General features: G+C 40.6%; 1 protein-coding gene across 2 annotated transcripts in view; it reads left to right on the top strand.

Moving 5' to 3' along the window:
- Astn1 (astrotactin 1) overlaps positions 1 to 22,275 on the top strand; it is a 324,573-nt gene that overhangs the window by 211,123 nt on the left and 91,175 nt on the right. For both annotated transcript variants that reach the window (XM_038349589.1, XM_038349588.1), the window contains exons 9-11: positions 10,500 to 10,574; positions 18,214 to 18,351; positions 18,838 to 18,988. In XM_038349589.1, coding sequence (XP_038205517.1) covers positions 10,500 to 10,574; positions 18,214 to 18,351; positions 18,838 to 18,988 — 364 coding nt within the window. The remainder of the gene's footprint in view (positions 1 to 10,499; positions 10,575 to 18,213; positions 18,352 to 18,837; positions 18,989 to 22,275) is intronic.

Raw genomic sequence — 22,275 nt, 5'->3', positions numbered from 1 at the left:
AACTCTCACTTCCTCCAGCACTATGCTTGCCTGCATGCTGCTATGCTTCCTGCCATGCTGATAATGGGTCTCTGAAACATAACTAAGTCCCAGTTAAATGCTTTCCTTAATGAGAGTTGCCATGGTCATGGTGTCTCTTAACAGCAATAGAACACTAACTAAGACATACTGAATTAATGGAAATGTTGACCTACAGAAATCAAAATGACTGACAGGTTTTTATAAAAATTAATCTACATTACATATGACAGTAACAAGATTTGGGATATCTTAGTTTACTAATAAAGAACTCAATATGTGCTCCTCTTCAGTATCATTCATTATTAAATATTATATAAGTGAGTTTCATTGAGTTCTTAGGATACAGTACTATTTCTGCTTTAATGGCAGCTATATTTTGTAAAACACCAATATATAAAGGTTGGCTTGGCTGAAAGATCAGTAAATCTCTGAAGTGCCTGCTTTAGAATCATCTGCTTTACTTTCTGAAATATTTGTATCTGGCCCAACCTTAGATGTGTGTAATAAGAGAACCCAAAATTTGGAATCCTTAAGGTCAAATCAGGGTAAACCTGATGTGCTCTAAAGTTTGGGAAATGTTTTGGTAAGTGTCACTTTTTAGTGTTGTAGAGATAAAGGGGATTTAGTGTTCATGTGGGGGATAGAATATTTCAAGAGGACTTGAGAAATAAATGATTGCAATACTATTGTGCCATCTGACCTAGAAAAGACAGGCCCAGGAAAATGGGCATCTTACTGTGGATTGAAGACAACTTCTGCACCAATTGATGGTCTCCACTTAGAGAGCCACACCATAGTTATTCAATATTCCTGGATTTAGACCCAAAGCTATATTTATAAATTTTCTTCTATAGTTCTCATTTCATGATAGTGAGATGAAGAGAACAGTCCTGACAGCAAGTAGAGCATGTGATACATGATAACTCTCACTTCTGCCTCTTATTATCTATCTACACAACCATGAGCAACTGGCTGAACCTTACCAGATCCGCTTGCCTCTGCATAGTGGCTACACAGCTGAGATGCTTGCTCTGTAGGAAGCTATGAGATTTACATGGATGCCTCTGAGTGTGGTGCTTGCCTGACACACGATAAGTATTCAATAAATAGCAGCTAGTATTACCAGCCTCTTCTGACTCATTCAAGACTATTTTTTTCTCCTTTTGCCTTAAATAATTCTGAATCCCAAAATATTCAGGGGAGCTTCAAGGCCAACTTTCCCTATCTGAGGACACAAGAACTTAGCTTCTGCCTTATATGATGTTTCTTAACTCAAAGATCATGTAGACTTTCTCCCTGTAAGTCAGGTGCTAGGAAGCAAAGTAGTGGTGTCTTCTGTGTTGTTGGAGCTCACTTCCTATGTTCTCCAACTTGCTATTTTTGACAAAAAAAAAGCCAAGCATGAATTTTAATTTTGTTCATGTGTATATTTTTGTTTATTGCTACTTTGGAGGGTTAGGAGAGGTCAAAGTTGTGTCCCAGGATCCCAAAATCTTAGGGGTAAAGTAAATTTTCTTGAGTGCTGCATTTTCAAAATCATTTTATATACTTCCAAAATGTCTTCAGGGAAAACCTCATTTTAAGGGGTGGAAGACAGCTCAGGGGGCAATGTGTCTGCTCTGCAAGCTTGACGATCTGAGCTCAAATCCCCAGAGCCCACACAGAAGCCTGAGGCATGGCGGGAACATCTGTGATCCCAGTGCTTCTGAGAGGAGAAGGACGAGGAAATAGCTTTCCAGAAGCTTCTGGATGGACTAGTCTTGTGCATTCAGCAGTGATCAGGTGAACAAGAAGCACCTTGTTTAATGGAGGTGGAAGGTGAGGACCGACTCCTGAGGATACCCTCTTACTCCTGTATTAGTGTTGTGATGCAAGTGTGCCCATGGTCTCACACATCATTCGCACAATACAAAGATTCAAAATTTCATTTTCATATGTAGAACCATCATTTTAAACACAGTTTTAACCATAATGGTTAAAATGTATTTATCCCAGAATTATAGGGAGTTAGTTGCACATCTTTGAAGGAAATCCTTTCACTGTGTGCAGTTGATGACATAGGCGCTATTATGGAGGAGACAAGTCACACACAGGCAGGGATGTGGCAGTTTCTCACTGCTCCATCTTTAAATAAAATAATTTATGTAAAGCATATTCATGTTCACACATAAAATATAGAATGGAAACTACTGTGAAAAGTTGAATTAAAATTAAACCCAAGATTCTTAATGATTTGAAATTTATTTATGCAAGCTTCATTCAGCAATATCAAGGGTACATATGAAGACAGTGGGGGCTCTGTGGTGTTTTTTCTTTGCCTGAGGTCATAAGACCTGGACAGAGCTTGGATTATAGGCTCCAGTTAGGGCTTCTGCCTTACAGTCCATTGCCTGTACAATGCCAGTGGTGAACTGATAAGCCTCGCAGTCAGGAACATAAACTTCCTATGCCTCATTATCATCAGGAGGCCAAGCAATAGTCAAAGAACAGGCAATGGGTGGGTGTGACGGGGGGAGTTTTGAATCTGATTGCTTTTTTTTTGGCTCAGTTGCATAGAGAGAGGATATTAGCTAGAGGATGAAGGGTCGAGTGTCAGAGGTTTAGGGAGAAAGAAAGTGTTAACTGGTGGTCTAGAGAGAGGGAAGTTGGATGGACAAAGTTAATGTAACTTGATTAGTGGGAAGTATTCAGAGCACACTGGAAGTTAGCAGGCAAGTATTTACAATGAGACCAACAGTATGCTTGCCAGCTGCCTTCCCTTGTGTGACATCGAAATGGAGGTACATGGTCATGGGTTTTAACCAGTGTTGAAGTGTTGCAGAAAAGTGTATGGAGGCAGTGTGGGGTGTGGGGACTGAGGTCAACATGACAAGGAAGTGTTGCAGTAACTAATGACAGAATTTAATCTTAGTTTATAGAAATAGAGTATATGATATGATATGGGTGGAGGTCAGGGAAATGGTGGATGAATGGACTTTCTAAATCAAGACAGTAGAATATTGTCAGACCTTAGAAATGAGGCAAGAAGGCAAAGGATGAGGGTTGGAATTCTTGAACGCAAAACCAGTGGTGGATTTCAGAGATTGACAAGTGAGGATGTGATTGTGGGAACAAAGGCAACAGACAAGATCACTGGGGAGGTGTCTCAAATGTTGTCCTAGTTAAGTTTTCTTATCATCATGAGCAGAATCAACTTGGGGAGGAAAGGGTTTTGTTTTGTTTGTTTGTTTGTTTGTTTTGGCTTACATGTCCACATCATAATCCCTCTATTGAAGGAAGTCAGGACAGAAACACAAACAAGGCTGAAAACTGGAGGCGGGAACTGATGCAGAGGCCACAGAGGGGTGCTGCTTACAGGCTTGCTCAACATGGCTTGCTCAGCCTGCTTTCCTGTAGAAACAAGAACCAGCATCCCAGGATTGGCATCACCTGCAATAGGCTGGGCCCTCTTCATCGATTACTAATTAAGAAAATCCTTTGCAGACTTGCCTGCATCCCAATCTTGTAGAGGCATTTTTCTTAATTGAAGCCACCTCCTCTCTGATGACTCTAGCTTGTGTCAAGTTGACATAAAACTAGCCAGCATAAGCGTCGAAAGGACCTCCTTAGTGAATACTGAAATAACTAAAAATGATAGAAACCTTGGTAAGGGCCAAGATCCAGACTGTGAGGGACGACAGGAAGTGGGAGGTGGTGTGGCTGTGGCATGACTGTAGCGAGGTGGAGAGGTAATAAACTCTCTAAAGTCATGGAGTCAACGGTTGATGAAACCTGGCTATAAAACTCCTTAGTCTAGCTGCTGAGCCAAGCTCCTACCTACTTTGTTAGTTACTGATAACCATGTTATTTTACATATCAAAACTACTAATTAATGTGTTTACCTGTGAATAAACATTGAACAATGGATGTAATCTCGTGAACATTTAATTTTCTAGCCCATGAGATTTACATGTTACAAGATAATAAGTTTATAAAACATACCATCATCACAATTTATTTTTATATATGACATTAGAAAAGCATTCTTTATTCACCAAATGGAAATGTGAACTATAATGGATAGCAAATAGTACTATTAAGTTTATTCTACGTGTCATAAGCTGTACAAAAGATGTGTTTCTTGACAACCAAGCACTAACATGTCCCACACAAATCGTTTCCTTGCTAATATGCTAAGGTTTTATCCACATATTTTATCTTTCCCATCAAAGTAGTCTAACACTCACTAAATTCAACCACCATTGCATTTGCTGACCTTGCTGGCTAGTACCATAAATCCATGAGTACCAGCTGCAAATGGGTTCTGAACCTGTCCAGTGACTGACATCTGTACGTTTCATAGATGCTTAGACAACGTTGTAAAAATCCAGTGATGTATTAAGGTCATGCAGTTCAATAACTACCTCACCCAGGACTAAGGCCAGGTCTGTCCAACCCTCAATCATTTGTGTGATTCAGCGACCACCAAGGACAAAACAGCTATCATGACCTTTACAGATGGTAAGGGTGACATGTTATCTGGGTTCTTAATACATTTATTATTGTTCTCGATCCTGTGAAGAAAAAATTTGAATTTTAGGAAGTTGTTCCTAATCTAAATGTAAATAGTATACAATATGCTGTATAGTATTAGTCATCTACAGCCCACAATGATGACAGTTGGGGATGCACTATTTACTAGTTCAAACACTGTCAGTACTCCCTAATGGTATACATTAAGCATAACATAAATTGGGGAAAGGCAGGATTCTAGATAGAAAGTATCTGCAAAGACCCTGAGGCTATAATGGATCACATACATACTTTAGGTGCTATTAACCATTACTATTCTTATTACTTTGGATGATGACACTCATCTACCCACCATTCCCTTTTGATGCCCTACACAATTAAGTCCATCACCCGATATTCTAGCCAAAGGCTTTGATCTCTGTTTCCAGTGCCCTGTTTCTATTCAATAGAAAATCTGAGTCGGCACTCAGACATATAAAGGGTCCCGCAGTAGTCCCTTTGTGCAGTAGTCCCCACACATAGCAGACTTACACACACAGCACACATACAATCCCCACACATACCACACATACAGGGTTTCTTCTTACTCATTTAAATCCTAGTTACACAAGGGAGGAAATATCAAAGTAACCAGAAACAAGGCCAAATAGCCTGTCAACTTCACAGCCAACTCACCTGTGGCCCAACACATCCTTGGGACCTGGGGGGTGGGGGCGGGGAGGGCAGAGATAAAATTGTGAACAGAAGCTGAAAGCTGAGAAATTGTCAGTGCGGAGAGAAGAGCAAATGGGCTGTGGATGTTGCCTAACACCTAAACAGAAAAAGAAAGGCAACAAAAGGTTGCTAATGTTTTTGCATTCCGTAGTTCCGTGTGTACCCTTCTGGCTACCATGCCACCATTCCAGTGAGTTCTGTGGTGGCTCACACTCTGCTCCTGTCTGAAGCAATGACTCTAAGACAGTTGCAGAGTTGGCCTGAACCGGCCTACATAGAGACCATCTGAGGCTGCTCAGATGGGAGGGGAAGGTTTTAGGGCCTTGATTTGTCAGCATAAAAATCATGCAACAAGTAAAAAAATAAAAGTTATAGTCTGACTTTGGATTCTGCCCATTTTCCTGACCCAAGACAATGCAGATGTATTGCCCAGTACAGCACAAAGAATGGTTGCATAGCCAAGAGGAAACAGATTAAGCGTTTCTTTTATGGCAGGTCCTGCACCACATGTGGTCTGACCCTCCCTATGGGTTCCAAGATGGTATCGTATGCTTTCCACACAGCTAGGCTTGGCATAGTCTGTTCCACTCCGCAGTGCTGGCCAGTCCTGCTGGAGGCATCAGAAGAATAGAAACTGAGGTTAAAACCTCTGGTTTGATTAACAGTGCCCACAGTCTCCCAACTTTCTCCCTGAAGAACCAATGTGACTTGTAACCTGCTCAGATGCCTGTGTCCTGGACCACAGTCTGATCGAGCAGCCTAGGATATGCCAAGCAATTATTCTATAGTTATCAATTCAATAATGATGGAGAGGACATGCTCTTCAGAGGATGTGGAGACTTGAGCTGTGGCTGCTGAAGGCATCCCCACCCCTTGTACTTTAGCAATGGGAGGAAGACAAAGTTCATGGTGTGAACAGTAAAGAAAGGAGAGGAGGGACATTTCGAGCAGCCTGTAGACCTCTGGCTTCCAGCCTCAAGAGGCAGCTCTGCTCTGAGCTGGGATGGGCTTGCTTGCGTTGGGACCAGCACATTTTTCTTTTTCGACATGCCTCTAGGAGGTCTAATAACAGAAACCTTTCCATTTGGGGTTGGTCCCAGATCTTCAGCTTCAGAGTATTTTTGGTGCTTTTATATCTACTTCCTCATTACTTCCTGCTATTCTTGAATCACGATGTAGCCACCCGAGTGCTGTAAGCCAAGCTCGCCATTATTCTAGGCCTTGCCAAACACACAGCCTTCTCTTCTCTGGATGGCTCAGCCAGTACGAAGCCTGCTTCCTGTAACTCCACCCCTCTTCCCTGTTAACGATTTCTACCATTTATCTAAACAAATACATGCTTCTTCAGAGAGATTCCGTGAAGGGCAAGAATTTTCTTATTTCAATTCCCTTGCTTAGCACCGCATTTAACATACAATAGACCTCCAGAAATATTTGGTAAATGAATCAAATTAGAATCCCTATCTTTGGCAGATCATCCCTGATTAATGGGAAAAAAAAATGTTTCTTATTTCCTTTGCTAGTAAGACCTGCAGCTCCCTGAAATGTTTAGCAATTTTAAGATGTTCTCTTCCCTGTGTCTTGGTGATTAGTGTCAATACTGAGTAGTTAGCTCCCCTGGGTATGGGACCGGGGATGGGGGCTTGGATTTCCCATGCTCACAATTGTCTCCTCTCCTACAAATTTAAATGTGTCTGCAATCTGAGTTATAGCCTATGCTGGCATCACATTATACCTTGAGGCAAGACACACCTTCCTATATGAGAGTGGTTTTCAACCTTCCTAATACTGTGACCCTTTCATACCGTTACTCATGTTGTGGTGACCCCCATCTGTAAAATTATTTTGTTGCTGCCTTAGAGCTGTAATTTTGTCACTGTTGTAAATCGTAATATCTGATATGCAGGCTATCTGATATGCCCCCTGATGGGCTCATGATCCACATGTTGAGAACTGCTGCACTATATATTGAGAAATCACTCCTTATTATAAGATTTACATTTGATCCAGGTAATTAGCAAATTCAACATATTTAATAACAGATTCTATGACACTCATTCAATGCTAGGCACTGTTCAGGGCATGTAATTATATGAACTAGTTCCTCCTCATAACAACCTTGCCAGACAGACACAGTTACTGCCTTTGGCTTCATTTCATAGATGAGAACATAAGAATACAGAAAGGCTAAGAAACTTGTCCAGGGTCATTAGAGGAATTGTTGGTGTTCTGGAATTCACATCAGTCAGACTCACGCCAGAACCTATGTCCCAAACACTCTACCCTCCTGCCTATAAATGTGAAAGGGATCCATATACTGCATATCTGACTCCTCTCTGTATGAGTTGGTTTTGCTTTTGAGTGAGTCAAGTGTTTGAGGCCTCTTCTACTTTCACTGAGAAACACAGATACCTGCTCAAGTGTCTCCAAGCTCACTGATTCATTGCCTGTGTCTTGAGGATAGACCTGTGTGTGTGTGTGTGTGTGTGTGTGTGTGTATAATCCTATGCAATTTGTATTCCCATTGTAATCAAATCAGTCCTGCCATTTGCCTCCTCAAAATGTATTTTCAAACAACTTAGGAACCACGCCAAGAATTCCTCCAATCCCACATTGTAACAGTTTGAACCTAGAGATAACTTGAAGGCAAAATGTGTGTTATCTAAAACTATTAAAACTATTAAGTGAAGATGATACTGCCCCCAAAGAAAAGATGAAATAAGCATGTCTCTTTTTCTTTATTTTTAATTGTTCTCGTGTTTAGAATCAGTTGAGTAACTTTCTCATAAATTTGGATATATATATACTGAATGGTTCATATTTTGCGTTGCTCAGGAGACATCACTTAATGTTCAACCAAACAGAAGCAAATTCAAGTGCTACTCTGTATCCATATATGATGAAAAGAACAAGCACATAAATGACATCTGGTGGGGGAGCTGTTGCTTTGGTGAGGGGGCTGTTCACGTTACAGTATTTGGATACTTTTGAAGCCTTGGAGATTTCTAAATTGAATCCTAGGAAGAAAGTATTTATAAATAGTAAGCATAAAAATGAGCACATTTGTACTGTCTTATCCCTTATATAGGCCTAATAGTCAATACTTCCTCTTGTTGCAGAGCACGGACTCTCCTGAAGCTTTCATAGTTTAGCTAATTAGGTTAGGTTGGTGGTTCCTAATTTGATTTAGCCCAACACCCCATCTGATAGCAATCATTTAAAAGATCTCTTGTACTGTTCATAAATAATACAAGCTGTGCATACAAAGTTTCTACAAGCAAATAGAATGTGTTAGTAATAATTAAGTGAGAAATAGCCAAGTAATTTGTAGTGGTATAATAACTGTTTGTAACATGTAAATATTGTGTTACGGCACAAAACAGTGCCACTACAGATATTGGTACATAATACAATTTACTTTGTGTAAGGCATAATGGATCTGTGATGTCTAATAAAGCAATGGAGACTGATGAATATATGCTGTATTGCATATACTATAATGGTACACTACAGTAATTCTAACATTTCAGAGGCAGAGGCAGGAGAATCAAGATTTTGAAGCTACCTTCAGCTATAGAGTGAGATTAAGGCCAACCTGGGCTACATTAGACTCTATCTCAAAAAATAACAAAATAACAAAACAAAATAAGATCAAACCAGTATCTGTTGTATTAATGAATCAAATATTATAGAATGTATAATTTCCCCTCTGTCTGCATAATAGCTATGCACCTGAGATGGAGCTTGTACCAAAGCTGTACAAGCTACCTTGTGTTTATGTAAAAATGGAGTTAGTATTTGGGCTCAGATTTATAAAGTTTTTAAACACTTGAACAAATGGCCATATGATGTTCAAAATTTTGCAAGACACGGGGACATTTTGTGTTGTGCAGAACAATCCTGGGAACTGCAGTATTTCAGCTATTCTATCCCTACCATTTAAATGCCAGTGCTGTTCAGCCGTGAATGTGTCACTCGAGAAGAATCCTTTACATGTTCCGCAATTCTAGCTCCTCAATGATAAGCCTTGCACTGGCAACCAGAGAGTTAATGACTGATACTAGATTTAGCCCCAAATAATAATTATAACATATTCTCTGATTTTTGTAGCCCTCGGGAAACAAAGGAATGGCCAAAATAAAAGCTTAGTAATTGGATTAATTATGAGACTATTCCATAATTATGCCCCATAATTGAAAGAATAAGTTCACCTAGTGTACAGAACTGCTCAGTACTTAGCCCAAATTCTAGGCTTTACTCAGACTTGTTGGAATGAATAGTTCATTTGGAGTTTCCATGGCTAAACTAGTGAAAAGATACACATTGTTTAAAAGAGATCTTTTTCTACTTTCTAGAATGCTTGCCAATACCCAGATGTTTGCTAGCAGGGAGGAGTTGATAGTTACTTGAAAAAAAAAACTAATTACTTCTGTTTGTATGAGTGGCCTTAAAAATGTTTGGATACATTTGCAATATCTCAAACACTAAGGATCCTCACATCATTTTGAGTAGGGAGACTCTGACCTATGACCCTTGACTTAAAAATTTGCTAAATTTTCATAAGGGTCTGTAAAGTTGTTGTTATTATCTATCTATCTATCTATCTATCTATCTATCTATCTATCTATCTATCATCTATCTATCTATCTATCTATCATCATCTATCTATCTATCTATCATCTATCTATCTATCTATCATCTATCTATCTATCTATCTATCTATCTATCATCTATCTATCTATCTATCTATCATCTATCTATCTATCTATCTATCTATCATCTATTTTGAAAATGAGGAGGTTGAGTTAACAAGGCAAACTATCTGCCTTACTCAAACGGTTGGCTCAGTAGCAGAGTAGGCTTTGAGATCAGAAATGCCTAGTTTCAAAGAATTTGACTTTTTAAAGGTATCATATCACCCATCTTTCTTCAGTAAGGCAAACATAGGTTTCTGTGAATGTACTACAGAAAGATTGTAAGTTATGGCTGAGTTCCATCTTACTGTGTATGGCAGCAATGTCACATCTTATCAATTTCTGCTTTGTTGGTAATTCAGTTATTTTTTTTAATACTAACTTTGTTCTTGGTCCCTTTCCTGGGTTCAAGGTTGTACATGCACTCACATGTATGAGCTTCTTGAAGGCAAGGAATATGTGCTCTTCATCTTTGGGTCTTTGGAACCTAGCAGAGTAGCTGACAAGGAGAGAGTGTTTGTTGAGTGGTCATTAATTGAATAATGTTTCTCCTTTTAGGCCTTGGCCTTACACAATATTTCAGCGAGGCTTTGACCTGGTTTTGGGAGAGCAGCCTTCTGATAAAATATTCAGGTAAGTTCACATCCAGGGATGTGCTTTTATATGTCTATAAGTCCCAGTGCTCCTCAGCCCACTGACCATTTCTAGGGTTAAACACAGGAAACACTTGGGTTTGTTCTGTCTACTTAGAACAAAAATGTTTGACCTAAATCAACCCAGTGGCAACATAGAGGGCTGTAATATCAGACAGGTTCTGTTTGGGTCCAATTCCATTCCTTGCCAGCTCAGTGAGCTTTGGTAATGTGTTTCCCCGTTTGTTAAATGGGGCTGTAATACATGCCTGGCTAGATTAGAGTGAGGGATATATGAGATAATACACAGAAAGTCCCCAGCACAGACTCTGGCACAGAACAGGCAATTAATGTCAGGCTCTGCTTTTCCTCTGTACATCTAATTTGCACGTTCCTTATAGAGTCTTGAGTTGTTCAAAATTAATCTCTCCTGCCCCTGCCTCCCTCTATTCTAAACCCTACCTTATTATTATTTTCTTTTATCTATTACCCTCCTGATCAAATTTGATGACTCTAATCCCTCCCAATTTCTACCTGCATATCTGGTAAAAAGCACACATTACAAAGGCTCACAAGCAAAGGGGAAATTTGGGTGCCAGCCATGAACTATTGAATTTTCATAAAATTTAATTCACACCAGGCCCTTTCTGGAACATAAGCTTATTTCCAATCTAAGATTTTATTGTTCATTCCCGTAGTCAGTTTGTCCTTCACTCAACATGCATTTCCATGTACCTACTTAGAGCCAGAGCCTGGGCTTGGCCTGGTAGCGCAGTCTTTGTCTTCTTCCACGAGCAAGCCCACTTTTGGAGGACGTGGACAGACATTCACAGGTGGATGTCAAAGAATGAGTTCAGTTACTGCATGCCATTGCTGGAAAGAGGCTGAGCCGTGGAGGACAGGTGGAGAGCTTGCTTTCCTTGTTCCTGTAGTCATGAGATTCACTTATATCTAAGTTCTCAAACCCGTTTCTCTATCAGTCACACCTTTGCTTTGGTGTTGACTTTTGCCCCTGCACCACTCTCTTGAGGCCACTACCACACATGTGTGCTATTCCTCCTCGTGACTTAGCATGGACACAGCTACAGTTCACATTTACACGACCACTTCCTCAAGTGGCCTCTACTTGCCCGTCAGTCTCCTGAGTGTCTTTCTTAGGGCAGGTTGCGTCAAGTTAACAATGCTGGCTGTAGGCTGCACTTGAAATACTTGTAGTCTAATAGAAATCAGCAATATTCCTTATACTTAAATTTTCTAACAATGATTTTTATTTGGGTGACTTTTCCCTTATTTTCTCGTCGTTCAACTGACAGGATCATTGAAGGTTTCGTTTTCTTTCTTTCTTTTAAAAAGAAAAAAAACCAACCACAATAACAACAACAAAAACAAAAACAAGGTTATAGGGAATCATGAGAAATTTTGTTGATAACATAAATAAGTTCTCTGTTTCCTACAAATTGTAACTTAATAGAAAAAAACCCAAAGGTTTTGGTCAAATCTCTGTAAGAGTAGAACTTGCATATGAAAATATGTTCCATCTCCATAAGCATCATTTTTTTCAAGCCTGTTGGCTGACATGCGAACGTGACAGCCATACACTATTACAGAGGGAGCAGGTGTGGTGTTTAATCCATGACTTCACCGCCTCAGGAGCCAGTGCGGTGATCAATATGTTATTAACAATTTTGGTACCTAATATGACAATAACTCTTTTCTCAAATGAATACCATGGGTTGCGCTTCATGTGTTTGGGGCACTTTTAAATTAAAGCCACTCTGGCATCTAAGTCAACCATTTACCAATGGAAATTCTGAGAAAAGTTTGATCTGGTCAGTGATGAAAATTGGTTATTTATTTGCTGTTGTACTGATTCATGATTTTATTATGATCAGTTCCAAGCCACTGCATATTTCTCTAGCCTGTGGAATGGAGTTTAAATTCTGGCGTTCAAATCTTTCTACCACTGAATGTTAACACTCAGCTATGAAATAAGCTGCTCTTCTCCTGTGGAATTTTCCATTCATGGTCAAATATGGCTTCTACTCTGTCCAATTCACTGCATCCAGTATTTTCTCAAACTCTATCATTCAGAGAGATTGCATCTTTCCCTCCTAATATAAACATTGAACATTTCCATGGTCCACACCAAGTTTCCAGATCTGTCATCTCTTGAACATCCATCATTCCAAAGCACTATTTCAGATGATGTAGGTATGACCTTGACGGGCTTGATGAAGGAAGTCCCTGTCCTTAAGTTTGCAGACTCACCCAAGAGGTGGTCTTTCATCCCTGGCCCTATGTGATAATCCCTAGACTTTATAAGGACTAATGCACCCAACACAAACCAATTTACTCAAAAGTACTGGGACTTATACCCAGGAAATGAATACTTTCTAAAGACATTATGGAAAATTTCATCTACATACATGATTGATAAACACTGCTCTAATGATTCTGTAATGTTTCACAATAAATGACTATGGTAGTTAATTGTTGATTAATTTGTCTCAGATTTATTTTTAACTTGGCATTTTGCTTCTGAATGAGAGGGTTACCTTCTTGAAGAAAGAAGTGGTTCCATAGAAAGGTTTATACATTTGATATAGTCTTGAACATTTGGCAGGTAAGTGTAGAGGGTCATTTTAGATATCTCCCGAGCCCTTGAAATTAGACAAGGAAAGGCTATGGATGGTGAGCTCAACTTGGAAAAAAGCAATCTCAAGATAAATGCAAGAGGGCACTGGTTCACCAAAGACAAAGACATTCTCATGATACCCCATTGTGAAGAGCCATCCATTCCACTGGACTCTCTGGTGCCAGTACGAGTGCAGGATAATTTTATTTATTTATTTAGTTAGTTATTTTGGTGTCTATGACTGTCCCTTCAAGTGATTACCTGGCCTGGGGAAGAGTGAAGACACCAGGTCAAGAGCAATCTGTTTTCCCACATTCTATTTTGCACCAGGCTAGAGAGACTACAGAATTATTCTGCCCAGTACTGACTAATGAATGTTTGCCTCTGGATGGAAATTTCTAGTTGGGTTTCAATGGGATTGTGCAGCATAGAGCTGAGTCCTCAACAGCAGTGGTCACCACCAGCTGTCTCTAAAGAAGGCCCAACGTGGGAGAGCATTCCAGATGCTCGCTCAAGCTTCCCTTGGGTGGTGTTTTTAAAGTCATCCCTGCCAAATTTGCATGAATGAGGGACAGATGAGATTTCAGGACACAGCTTTTTTTTTTTTCTAACAGTTTAGACTATATTTGGGTTTTGGAGTTGTTCAGTAGATTTTGTGTATGAAAGAAAGTTTTAGAATTTCCTAAGCACCAGCCAGCATGGGCTGTCAAGCCTCTGGTATCCATATTTGACCAAGTCCATATTTTTTTCTACAAATGTTGATCTTTCAGAGGTCACTGATCTCCTTATGGTATTAGACAGTGGATTTGTAAACTGGGGCCAAAGAAATCACTGGAGAAGGCCATCGTGAAGATAAATGAGTAGCTCTGCCAACTGCCTGCCCTTTTGGGAGTTCTCAATAAGTGTTAGATTCATTCCACATCTAACTGGGCTTCCATTATAGGATTTCACCTTGACTCTAATAAGACTGAAGGAGACAACATTGCTTTACTTGCTAACTAATATAGTTAGTTTCTCATGAAAACTACGTCATGGTTGTTAGATCCATCCATACTCAAAGTTTAGTTCGCATTCTGTTTGCCATGAAGGATAGCTTCACCAATGTATTCATTAAATTTGTACCTCCTGGGTATGTCACCCAGATGCCATTGAAAATGAAGGAAACAAAATATTCTGTTGATTAGTTAGTCGCTATTTATTGGGTGACATTATTAGTCTAGGAATTGTGTTAAGTGTCCTCTGCTACCCAAGAATGCACATTCTCCTTAGAGATGATGAACCCCAAAAAAAGGACAGGCACAATTCAATACATGAATTGCAGAGATTATATTATGTGGAACGCAGAATGTCACTTGCTTGGCCTGAGTGTTGAAGACCAAGATTCTGGAAGGACTTTCTGGAAGGGTTTGTGACTGTAAATGAGTGTTTAAGTGAGCCAGTTGAAGTGAAGAAAAGGGTACATAAAATCCAGGAATAAATAATAATAGAAGCAAGAGTATTGTGATTAAAAGTGTAGAAGGATGTTAGGAACCACAGTCATATGACATGGAGGGGGCAGAAGTATGAAACAGGGAAGATGAGATCAGAATGACAACTTCAGAACTTTGAACTTTGCATACACAGGAATATGTCAAATAGTTCCAGTTGGCACAAGTCATAAATGGCTTTTTCTTAGGACTACTAAGAAAATGGTTGGGCAGGAATTCCATAAAAATAATTAACAATCTCAAATGTACTGGAACTGCCAACTATTTCCTAAAACCTGTTACATTACCCAAGTAAACGTATAAATTTAACCAAAATAGAAAACAATGGTCAATGTCCAATGAACCACAGAATCCTGATACCATTCAAACTTGTGGTTATTTTCTGAAACAGTACATGTTAATGTTGCCCTTGTTCAAGCTGACTAGTATAAGTGAACACCTCAAGAATGTCCTTTATGAAATCATACAGATATCTGAAGATTATTGTTGTGGGATATTGGTACACTGTGTGAATATATATTGCTATAATTTGTTTAATAAAGAGTTAACTGGTCAATAGCTAGGCAGGAAGAAGTTAGGTGAGATTCCCAGGGACAGAGAGGACTCTGGGAGAAGAGAGGTGGGGAGACACCAGGAGATGCAGAGCAGGCAGGATGTACAGGAGGAAAGGCAACAGCCACGAGACATGTAGCAGAATGTAGATTAATATAAATGAGTTAACATAAGTTATACGAGCCAGTTAGGAACAAACCTAAGCTAAGGCCAAGCTTTCATAATTAATAAAAGTTTCTGTGTAATTATTTGGAGCAGGTGGGACAGAGACGGTCTCTTTACATACTTTCCTTGTACCAAGTGTCAGCTGATCGAGTGCTTGGCTGTACAGCAGGACTTTAAAAGAGCCATGACTATCTCTGTATGCTGGCCTTACCTGAGACTACTTTCTCAGACTCTATGTGGATATTGAGCCCTGGTGAGGGAGAATTGTCTGTATTTTCTCAATCATGTTTTAAATAAACGCTGATTGGCCAAGCAGGAAGTATAGGTGGGTCAAGCAGACAGGAAGTAGAGGCGGGGAAATGAGAACAGGAGAATTCTGGGAAGAAGGAAGCTCATTCCCTCCAGTCCTGCCCAGACCACCAGGATGTGACCTGCCCCGCTGAAAAAGGTACTGAGCCATGTGACTAACATAGATAAGAATAATGGGTTAATATAAGCTACAAGAGTTAATAAGTAGCATAAGTTAATGGTCCAATCAGGTTTATGATTAATGTAGACTCTCTGCATGAATTTCTTTGGGGGCTTACTGGCTGGGGGAACGGGGCAGTCCAGAAACCCCAGCAAGCAGCGCCTCATGTTACAGAGCCCTACATTGGATGCCATATGTAAAGGGTCTTTTTCTCTTCCACCAGCTCCCAAATAATGGCACAGAGACTTTTTATTAATTATGAAAGCTTGGCCTATATCTTAGGCTTGTTCTTAGCTATTTCTTTTAACTTAAGTCAACCCATTTATATTAATCAATGCTTTGCCACATGGCTCATGGTTGTTACCTCTCCTCCTGTACATCCTGTTTGCTCTGCTTCTCCTGGTGTTTCCATACCTCTCTTCTTCCAGAGTCTTCACTGTCCTCAGAAGTCCTACCTAACCTCTTACTGCCTGGCTATTGACCATTCAGTTCTTTATTAAATCAACCACAGAAATATATCTTCACACAGTGTAAAATATCCCACAACAGGTCATATATTAAAATCCACATTTAATTTTAAGTCCCAGATTCAGTGCACCTTGGAAAAAATCATTCCTGGATCAACCAGTTATTACTATATTATCAGATGGGGGGGAGAAAAGAGGAAAAAAGAGAGATACTGCTATGCCTTCAATAAATATTCCTGGTTGTTTTCTTAATGAATACAGCAATAGCCTTTTGTAGTCTCCCAGCGCCACCAAGTCATGGTCTTGCCTAGTACCTCACATTCCTAGAAGCAGGAAGATCTAAGAGCCTTCTACAGAGGGAGAGACATCTCAGAGCATGACCAGGAGTTCAGAGGATTCAGAGGAGTAGAGTACTTAGAAACAGAGAGCAGAAAAGGGAGAAATATCTACCAAGTCAGGCCACATCTGACTTCCACAGAAATGTACCCCCTTTCCAGAATCCTCTGTAGAGATACTGGAACCTGCCTTCTTCTCTTTTAGCAATTCTGATGGCAAGGGCTGTAATTCAGGTCATGGGAAGAAATGACATAGTTGAGCATCTCCAGTCTGTAGAGTTGTCTATGGCTAACATTTTTGGGCTGATGACACACTTCATAAATATATACATATATACAGCATCAGTCTGATTTCCTGACATCTCAAGCATCCCAGAAATGAAAGAAGACAGTGTGGGCTACAGAAGCGAGGAGCAAGGCTCTGAAACGTGGCTGTGACCAGCATGCTGATGGTGCTGGTGCAGTGTTCTGCTTAATTGCACTTATCCTTCCATTGTTCCTCCCTCCACATCAAGTAGGGAGGAGACACTAAGCTGCCACCGCCTTGTGATATTCCACCCACATTGGCTTTTATCCATCTGACTATTATTTTTACTGTGAATACAGAGCATTTTAATGTCTTTGAGATGAAATGAATGAATAAATAAACAAATAATCTCTACTGGTTTCCTTAAGCTCTCCCTTGAAATGCTGATTGATTTTTTTTTTATTCCTTTTAGCTCTTGTTATAAGAATAAATAAAAAAAGAGTCTTCCCTGCATCCCATGGGTTATCATTGTTAGCTCAGGGTGTGGGTAGGAGTTCAGAAAATAAATCTGGGCCTGTTTTGTTCATTTGTTCTCATTTGTTCATCTCTTTCTTTGCTCACCCCTGGAGGCCCCTAACTTCAGTCACTTCTATTCCTGTTATACAGAAGCCAGAAAAGGAAACCTTTTTCCTGTCTTTTCCTTTTCAGGGCTCCCCTCAAGAAGGGAGAAGCCCTGGCTGCTACTGCACGTTCACAGTCACGGGATGAGAATGGGGGTGGCCAAAATCCCTTTTCAATTAAACTGCTTCCAATTTCCATATGACTTAACACAAAGGAGGACCAGTTTTAAACTTGGAAAATCTGAAACCCACTTTTTATGACTTGATAAAAGCCACTTCTGATATCTGGTGAATGGGTACCATAATCAGATCTTCTGTTCTTTGGCCCCATGAGTTGGATGAGGCCTCTCTGTCTGGCTCTGTCATGCTGTCCATGCCAGACAATTTCAACTGCTTCAGCTGTCTGAAGAGCACTGCAGGGATGGGGAAGATGAGAAAGGAGCAAGCAATGACAGAATTCCAGATCCCCTGGTGTTATTCCTGTGCTATATCATGAGTACTTTATGTGTAGGTCCCTGTAGTCACCTGGTTTGTGGGTATCTGCAGAGTCTTCAGGAAGGCTGAAGAGGACACAGCTAGCAACAGAATGCTGGTGGGCAGTTATGCTTAGCTATAACCACCCCGTGTGTGTGTGTGTGTTTGTGTTTGTGTGTGTCCACCCAGATTTACCTACACTCTTGGGGAAGGCATGTGGTTGCCCCTCAGCAAAAGCTTCGTGATTCCACCAGCTGAACTGGCCATCAATCCATCAGCAAAGTGTAAGACCGACATGACTGTGATGGAAGATGCTGTGGAGGTCAGGTGAGTCTCACTTCAGGGTGGCTTAGGTGGTAGAGTGACAAGCTACCTGAAGCAACAAACACTGGGCTGAGAGAGCATAGAACAAGCTGAAGTTGGCAAACTGCCTTAAGTTCCCCATATATACATAGCCAGGATCTGCTATTTATCTGGGTCAATATTGCATAACTCAAGACTCATTCACTGGAAGAGGACATAAAATTAGAGTTTGTAAGCACTTCCCACAAACCTCAAGGACTGATAGGCAATAAAATGTTAATATCCTTGCCTATATTCATATCTCCTTCTTTGACCAGGCATTATAACATTGGCTCACTTCCCAGATATGGTGAATGCTCATGATTTGTTAACTCAAGGCTTTGAGTATGGCTAATCTTCAATTTTTATAAAAGAGTGAGACCAGAAAAAGCAGACCAGATTGGATGACAAAAAGTAAGAACACTTGTTGCTTTTGGAATCCCTTGATTCCTCCATTGCTTCTTCATGCAGAGAGGAGCTGATGACATCATCATCCTTTGACAGCCTGGAAGTCCTCTTAGACTCCTTTGGGCCTGTGCGTGATTGCAGCAAAGATAACGGAGGCTGCAGTAAGAATTTCCGCTGCATTTCAGATCGCAAGCTGGACTCTACTGGTTGTGTGGTATGTCCATTCTTCTATCCTATAGGTTCCTCTATGGGGTGGGGATAACATATAACACAGTCATACAGAAGAAAATATGTGTGGTGCCCATGTGTGACCACCATCTAACCTAAATTAAGAATTTTTCTCTTGATAGGAAGAAAGAGTTAATCAGTCCATCAAGAAATACCCAAAGAGCATTACTAGGTGTTCTAGATCTTTCTAGAGAAACTTCCAGACTTTCCAATCTTACAAGATAGTTGGTAAAAGCTATTTGAAAACTAATCAATTACTTCCACAATTGTTGGCTCCAAGACTAATAGCAAGTTTTAGGAGAAACCCACCTACAGCTAGGGATATGAAAAGAGTAAGTTATGCTCGAAATGGTAGTGAAAAACATAAACTAAAGTGGCATCAGAGGTGAGAGAGATGGCTCAGCTGTTAGAGGTTAAGGCTGGCAACAATAACAACAAGAAGAAGACCCAAGTTTAGCTCTCAGCACCCATGCTCACCTCTCCAGCTTTCTCTCTAAAGGCAGGCATCTCTGCCTTTAGAGTTGGAAGTAGACCTTGTCTCCAGAATGAGTTCTAGGCTAGCAAGGACTACATAAATCCTACATATTGGAACTTATATTAAGAAAATCCTGCTTCTCTAAAAAGTGGGTCTCTGTTTGGTTTTGCTTTTTGTTTTCATATCTATAAACTTAGATAGTTTAAAAACAGTTAATATTGTTAACCACTAAGACTTTGGGGGCTAGGATTACTCTGCTATCTCCCAGGTTATAGAAATGAAGATGATTCCAGACCAGGAAGGTAAATGGAGACAGGAGCTGATGGAACCAGTAGGCTGGTTCCTTTATATTGGCCATTGCTGTTTCCACTGACACTGTCATCTGTTATGAGTCCTACCTTCTTTGGAGATTTAGAGGGGAGAATCATGAACTATTCAGGAAGTTAGAGGGGCTTAGTCAGGGAAGGATGGCAGGAAAGATGGTCAAAGTGAGAACAAAGGAGGAAGGGAACATTCACTGAGACAGGTAGTCTGTAATAATGGCCTGAGGGAAAGGACTGGGAACTTGCAGCCCTGGGAGTGGCTATGGTGCCCCATTTAACTTCCCATTCTAACAGCTGTGATGTGGGAGGGGATCCAGAGCACGGGAAAACTGTGAGGGTGCTGAGCCAACACCATCTTTCACCATCCTTCTTACCCAGCTCTGAGCATCTGTTCCATTCAGGAATCTGTTAGGTCTCAATGATGAATGCCTATCTGGTGTCTAGGGTGTATTCTCCAAGTCAGTACCAACTAAGCTGCAGCCGGAAGGGGTCTTGCTTATGTCAGAAAGAAGTGGACATGAAGAAAAGCAAAGGAAAGATACATGGCAGACAGGAGGATCTGGCAGATACCCAAAGAGAACAAAGAAGAACAGGAGGATTCTTGGGGAAATACAAAGGAAAGCACTTGTTAGTTCATGGCTTCCACAGGCAACCAGGAGGTGAACTGATGCCCATCATTGTTCTCCTTCTTTAGCCAATTCCACCTATCTGAGTCTCCCAGGCAACAATCTCACTGTTCAAATGAACTCCATGATGAAATACTTTTGTTTTTCTCTTTTACCATCCTGCATGCTTCTCTTTACCCCAGTTTTAATCTTCTATTCCTTATTATATTCTGGGGTCATTTTAAGTACTGAAACCTGTGAACATACGTGCACTTATGTGATCCTCCCTTGCCCACCGTTATCTACCCACATGTGATTTGAACGTTCATATGCAAGAATTAACTCTCCCATTCTTGCTACTATTTCTTATCAGGACCCTTTCTCCACGGTGGGGGTTGCCTGTCAGGTGCCTTCTGTTGGCCATGCTTGGCCTTTCACTTGGCATGTAGCTGTGCTGATGGAGTCCTATAGTTTCCACATTGTGATCTGTGAGACGGAGCTAGCAGGAATAGTTCTGATGAATATGCATTTGCAGAATTGGAGCCACTGCAGAAAGTCACCCAATTATACCAGTACTGTATTAGCATAATTCTTTGAAGTCACTATTCCACGTGGCTTCCAGGGGGAAAGGGGCCAAGCCGATTGGCAGACACATCCCATTCACTGTTTCTCATTGGCTATGAAGCATATGATCACTAAACCGAAGGAGAGAGTACGTGAGAGCTCATTACGAGGCTTGTGACCCTACTGAAAAGACGACTAGGCATCTGACTTTGAGCCTGACCCAACCTTACTGGGCATCTGTATTGTCTCAAAGTCCTGGTGTGTTAGTAGAGTGGCCTTTCATCTGGAGGCGGGCCGGAGGCAAAGATAATCGGTACCCTCTGCAATTTGAGAATTGACACACCTCTGCATAAAGACCCTTATTTTCAGTCTTTTGTGTGTTGAATGGAAAGACTTCCCAACAAATACATATTTTTATGAAAAGAGAAGAGCATGAGAAGCCAGAGCATGCTGGACCTTTAGGAACCTGGAAGGAGTCAGAGATAATGGACTCTGAAGAAGACACAGGCTGTGTGTTTTCTAATTTAACCCAAACCAGACAGGTAGGATTCAAGTTATGTCTGCGCCATCTGCTCAAAGAATTGTAGAATGAATTCTTTCTAGGAAGGCTCTTTCAGTTATGCATCAACTCCCAGGGGTTAATTGCCTCCAGGTAATTACCCTGTTATTTATATAGTCTCCAAGAACAGAAATCAAATGCCTCTGAAAGGTAGAACCTTGTGCAAACCTTAGCATACCATTACAAAAATGCAACAATGCAACTCCTCTCCAATAACTGGGGACTGTGAAAGCTTCCAGAGGATTCCCAGAGCATAAGGCTGCCTCCCCGCTCTCACCCGCCACGGATGACCAGGCCTTATTCATTGTGCTCAAAGTTTCCTCCACCAGACACCTTCGAATTGCTGCTGGAACAAATCACACTGATTTCAGTGATTTAAAGCTCTGTGAATGTATTATATTACAATTCTACTTGCAAATCCAGGATGGGTTTATTACTGATCTAAAATTAAGACATGGTCAGGGCTCTCTTCCTTTCTGGAGGTCCTAAACAGAACCGATTCCTCTACCTTTTTCAGTCTAGAGTCCATAAACTTTCCTCGGGTCAAGGCTCTATTGCTATACCTCTAACTAAAGCTAGAGAGATTGTATTTTTCTAACCATCATTCTGCAGCATGTATCTCTTCAATTCTGTGTCCCTCTTTCACTTTTAACAACTCCTTGTGATTACATCAAGCCAATCTAAATAATCCAAGATAATCCTCTCATCTAAAGATCCTTGATTTAATCCTATCTGTAAAGTCTTTTT

The sequence above is a fragment of the Arvicola amphibius genome, chromosome 12 (genome assembly GCF_903992535.2).
Source record: "Arvicola amphibius chromosome 12, mArvAmp1.2, whole genome shotgun sequence".
In the NCBI taxonomy this organism is placed as follows: Eukaryota; Metazoa; Chordata; class Mammalia; order Rodentia; family Cricetidae; genus Arvicola; species Arvicola amphibius.
This window is presented reverse-complemented; position numbering and strand designations above follow the sequence as displayed.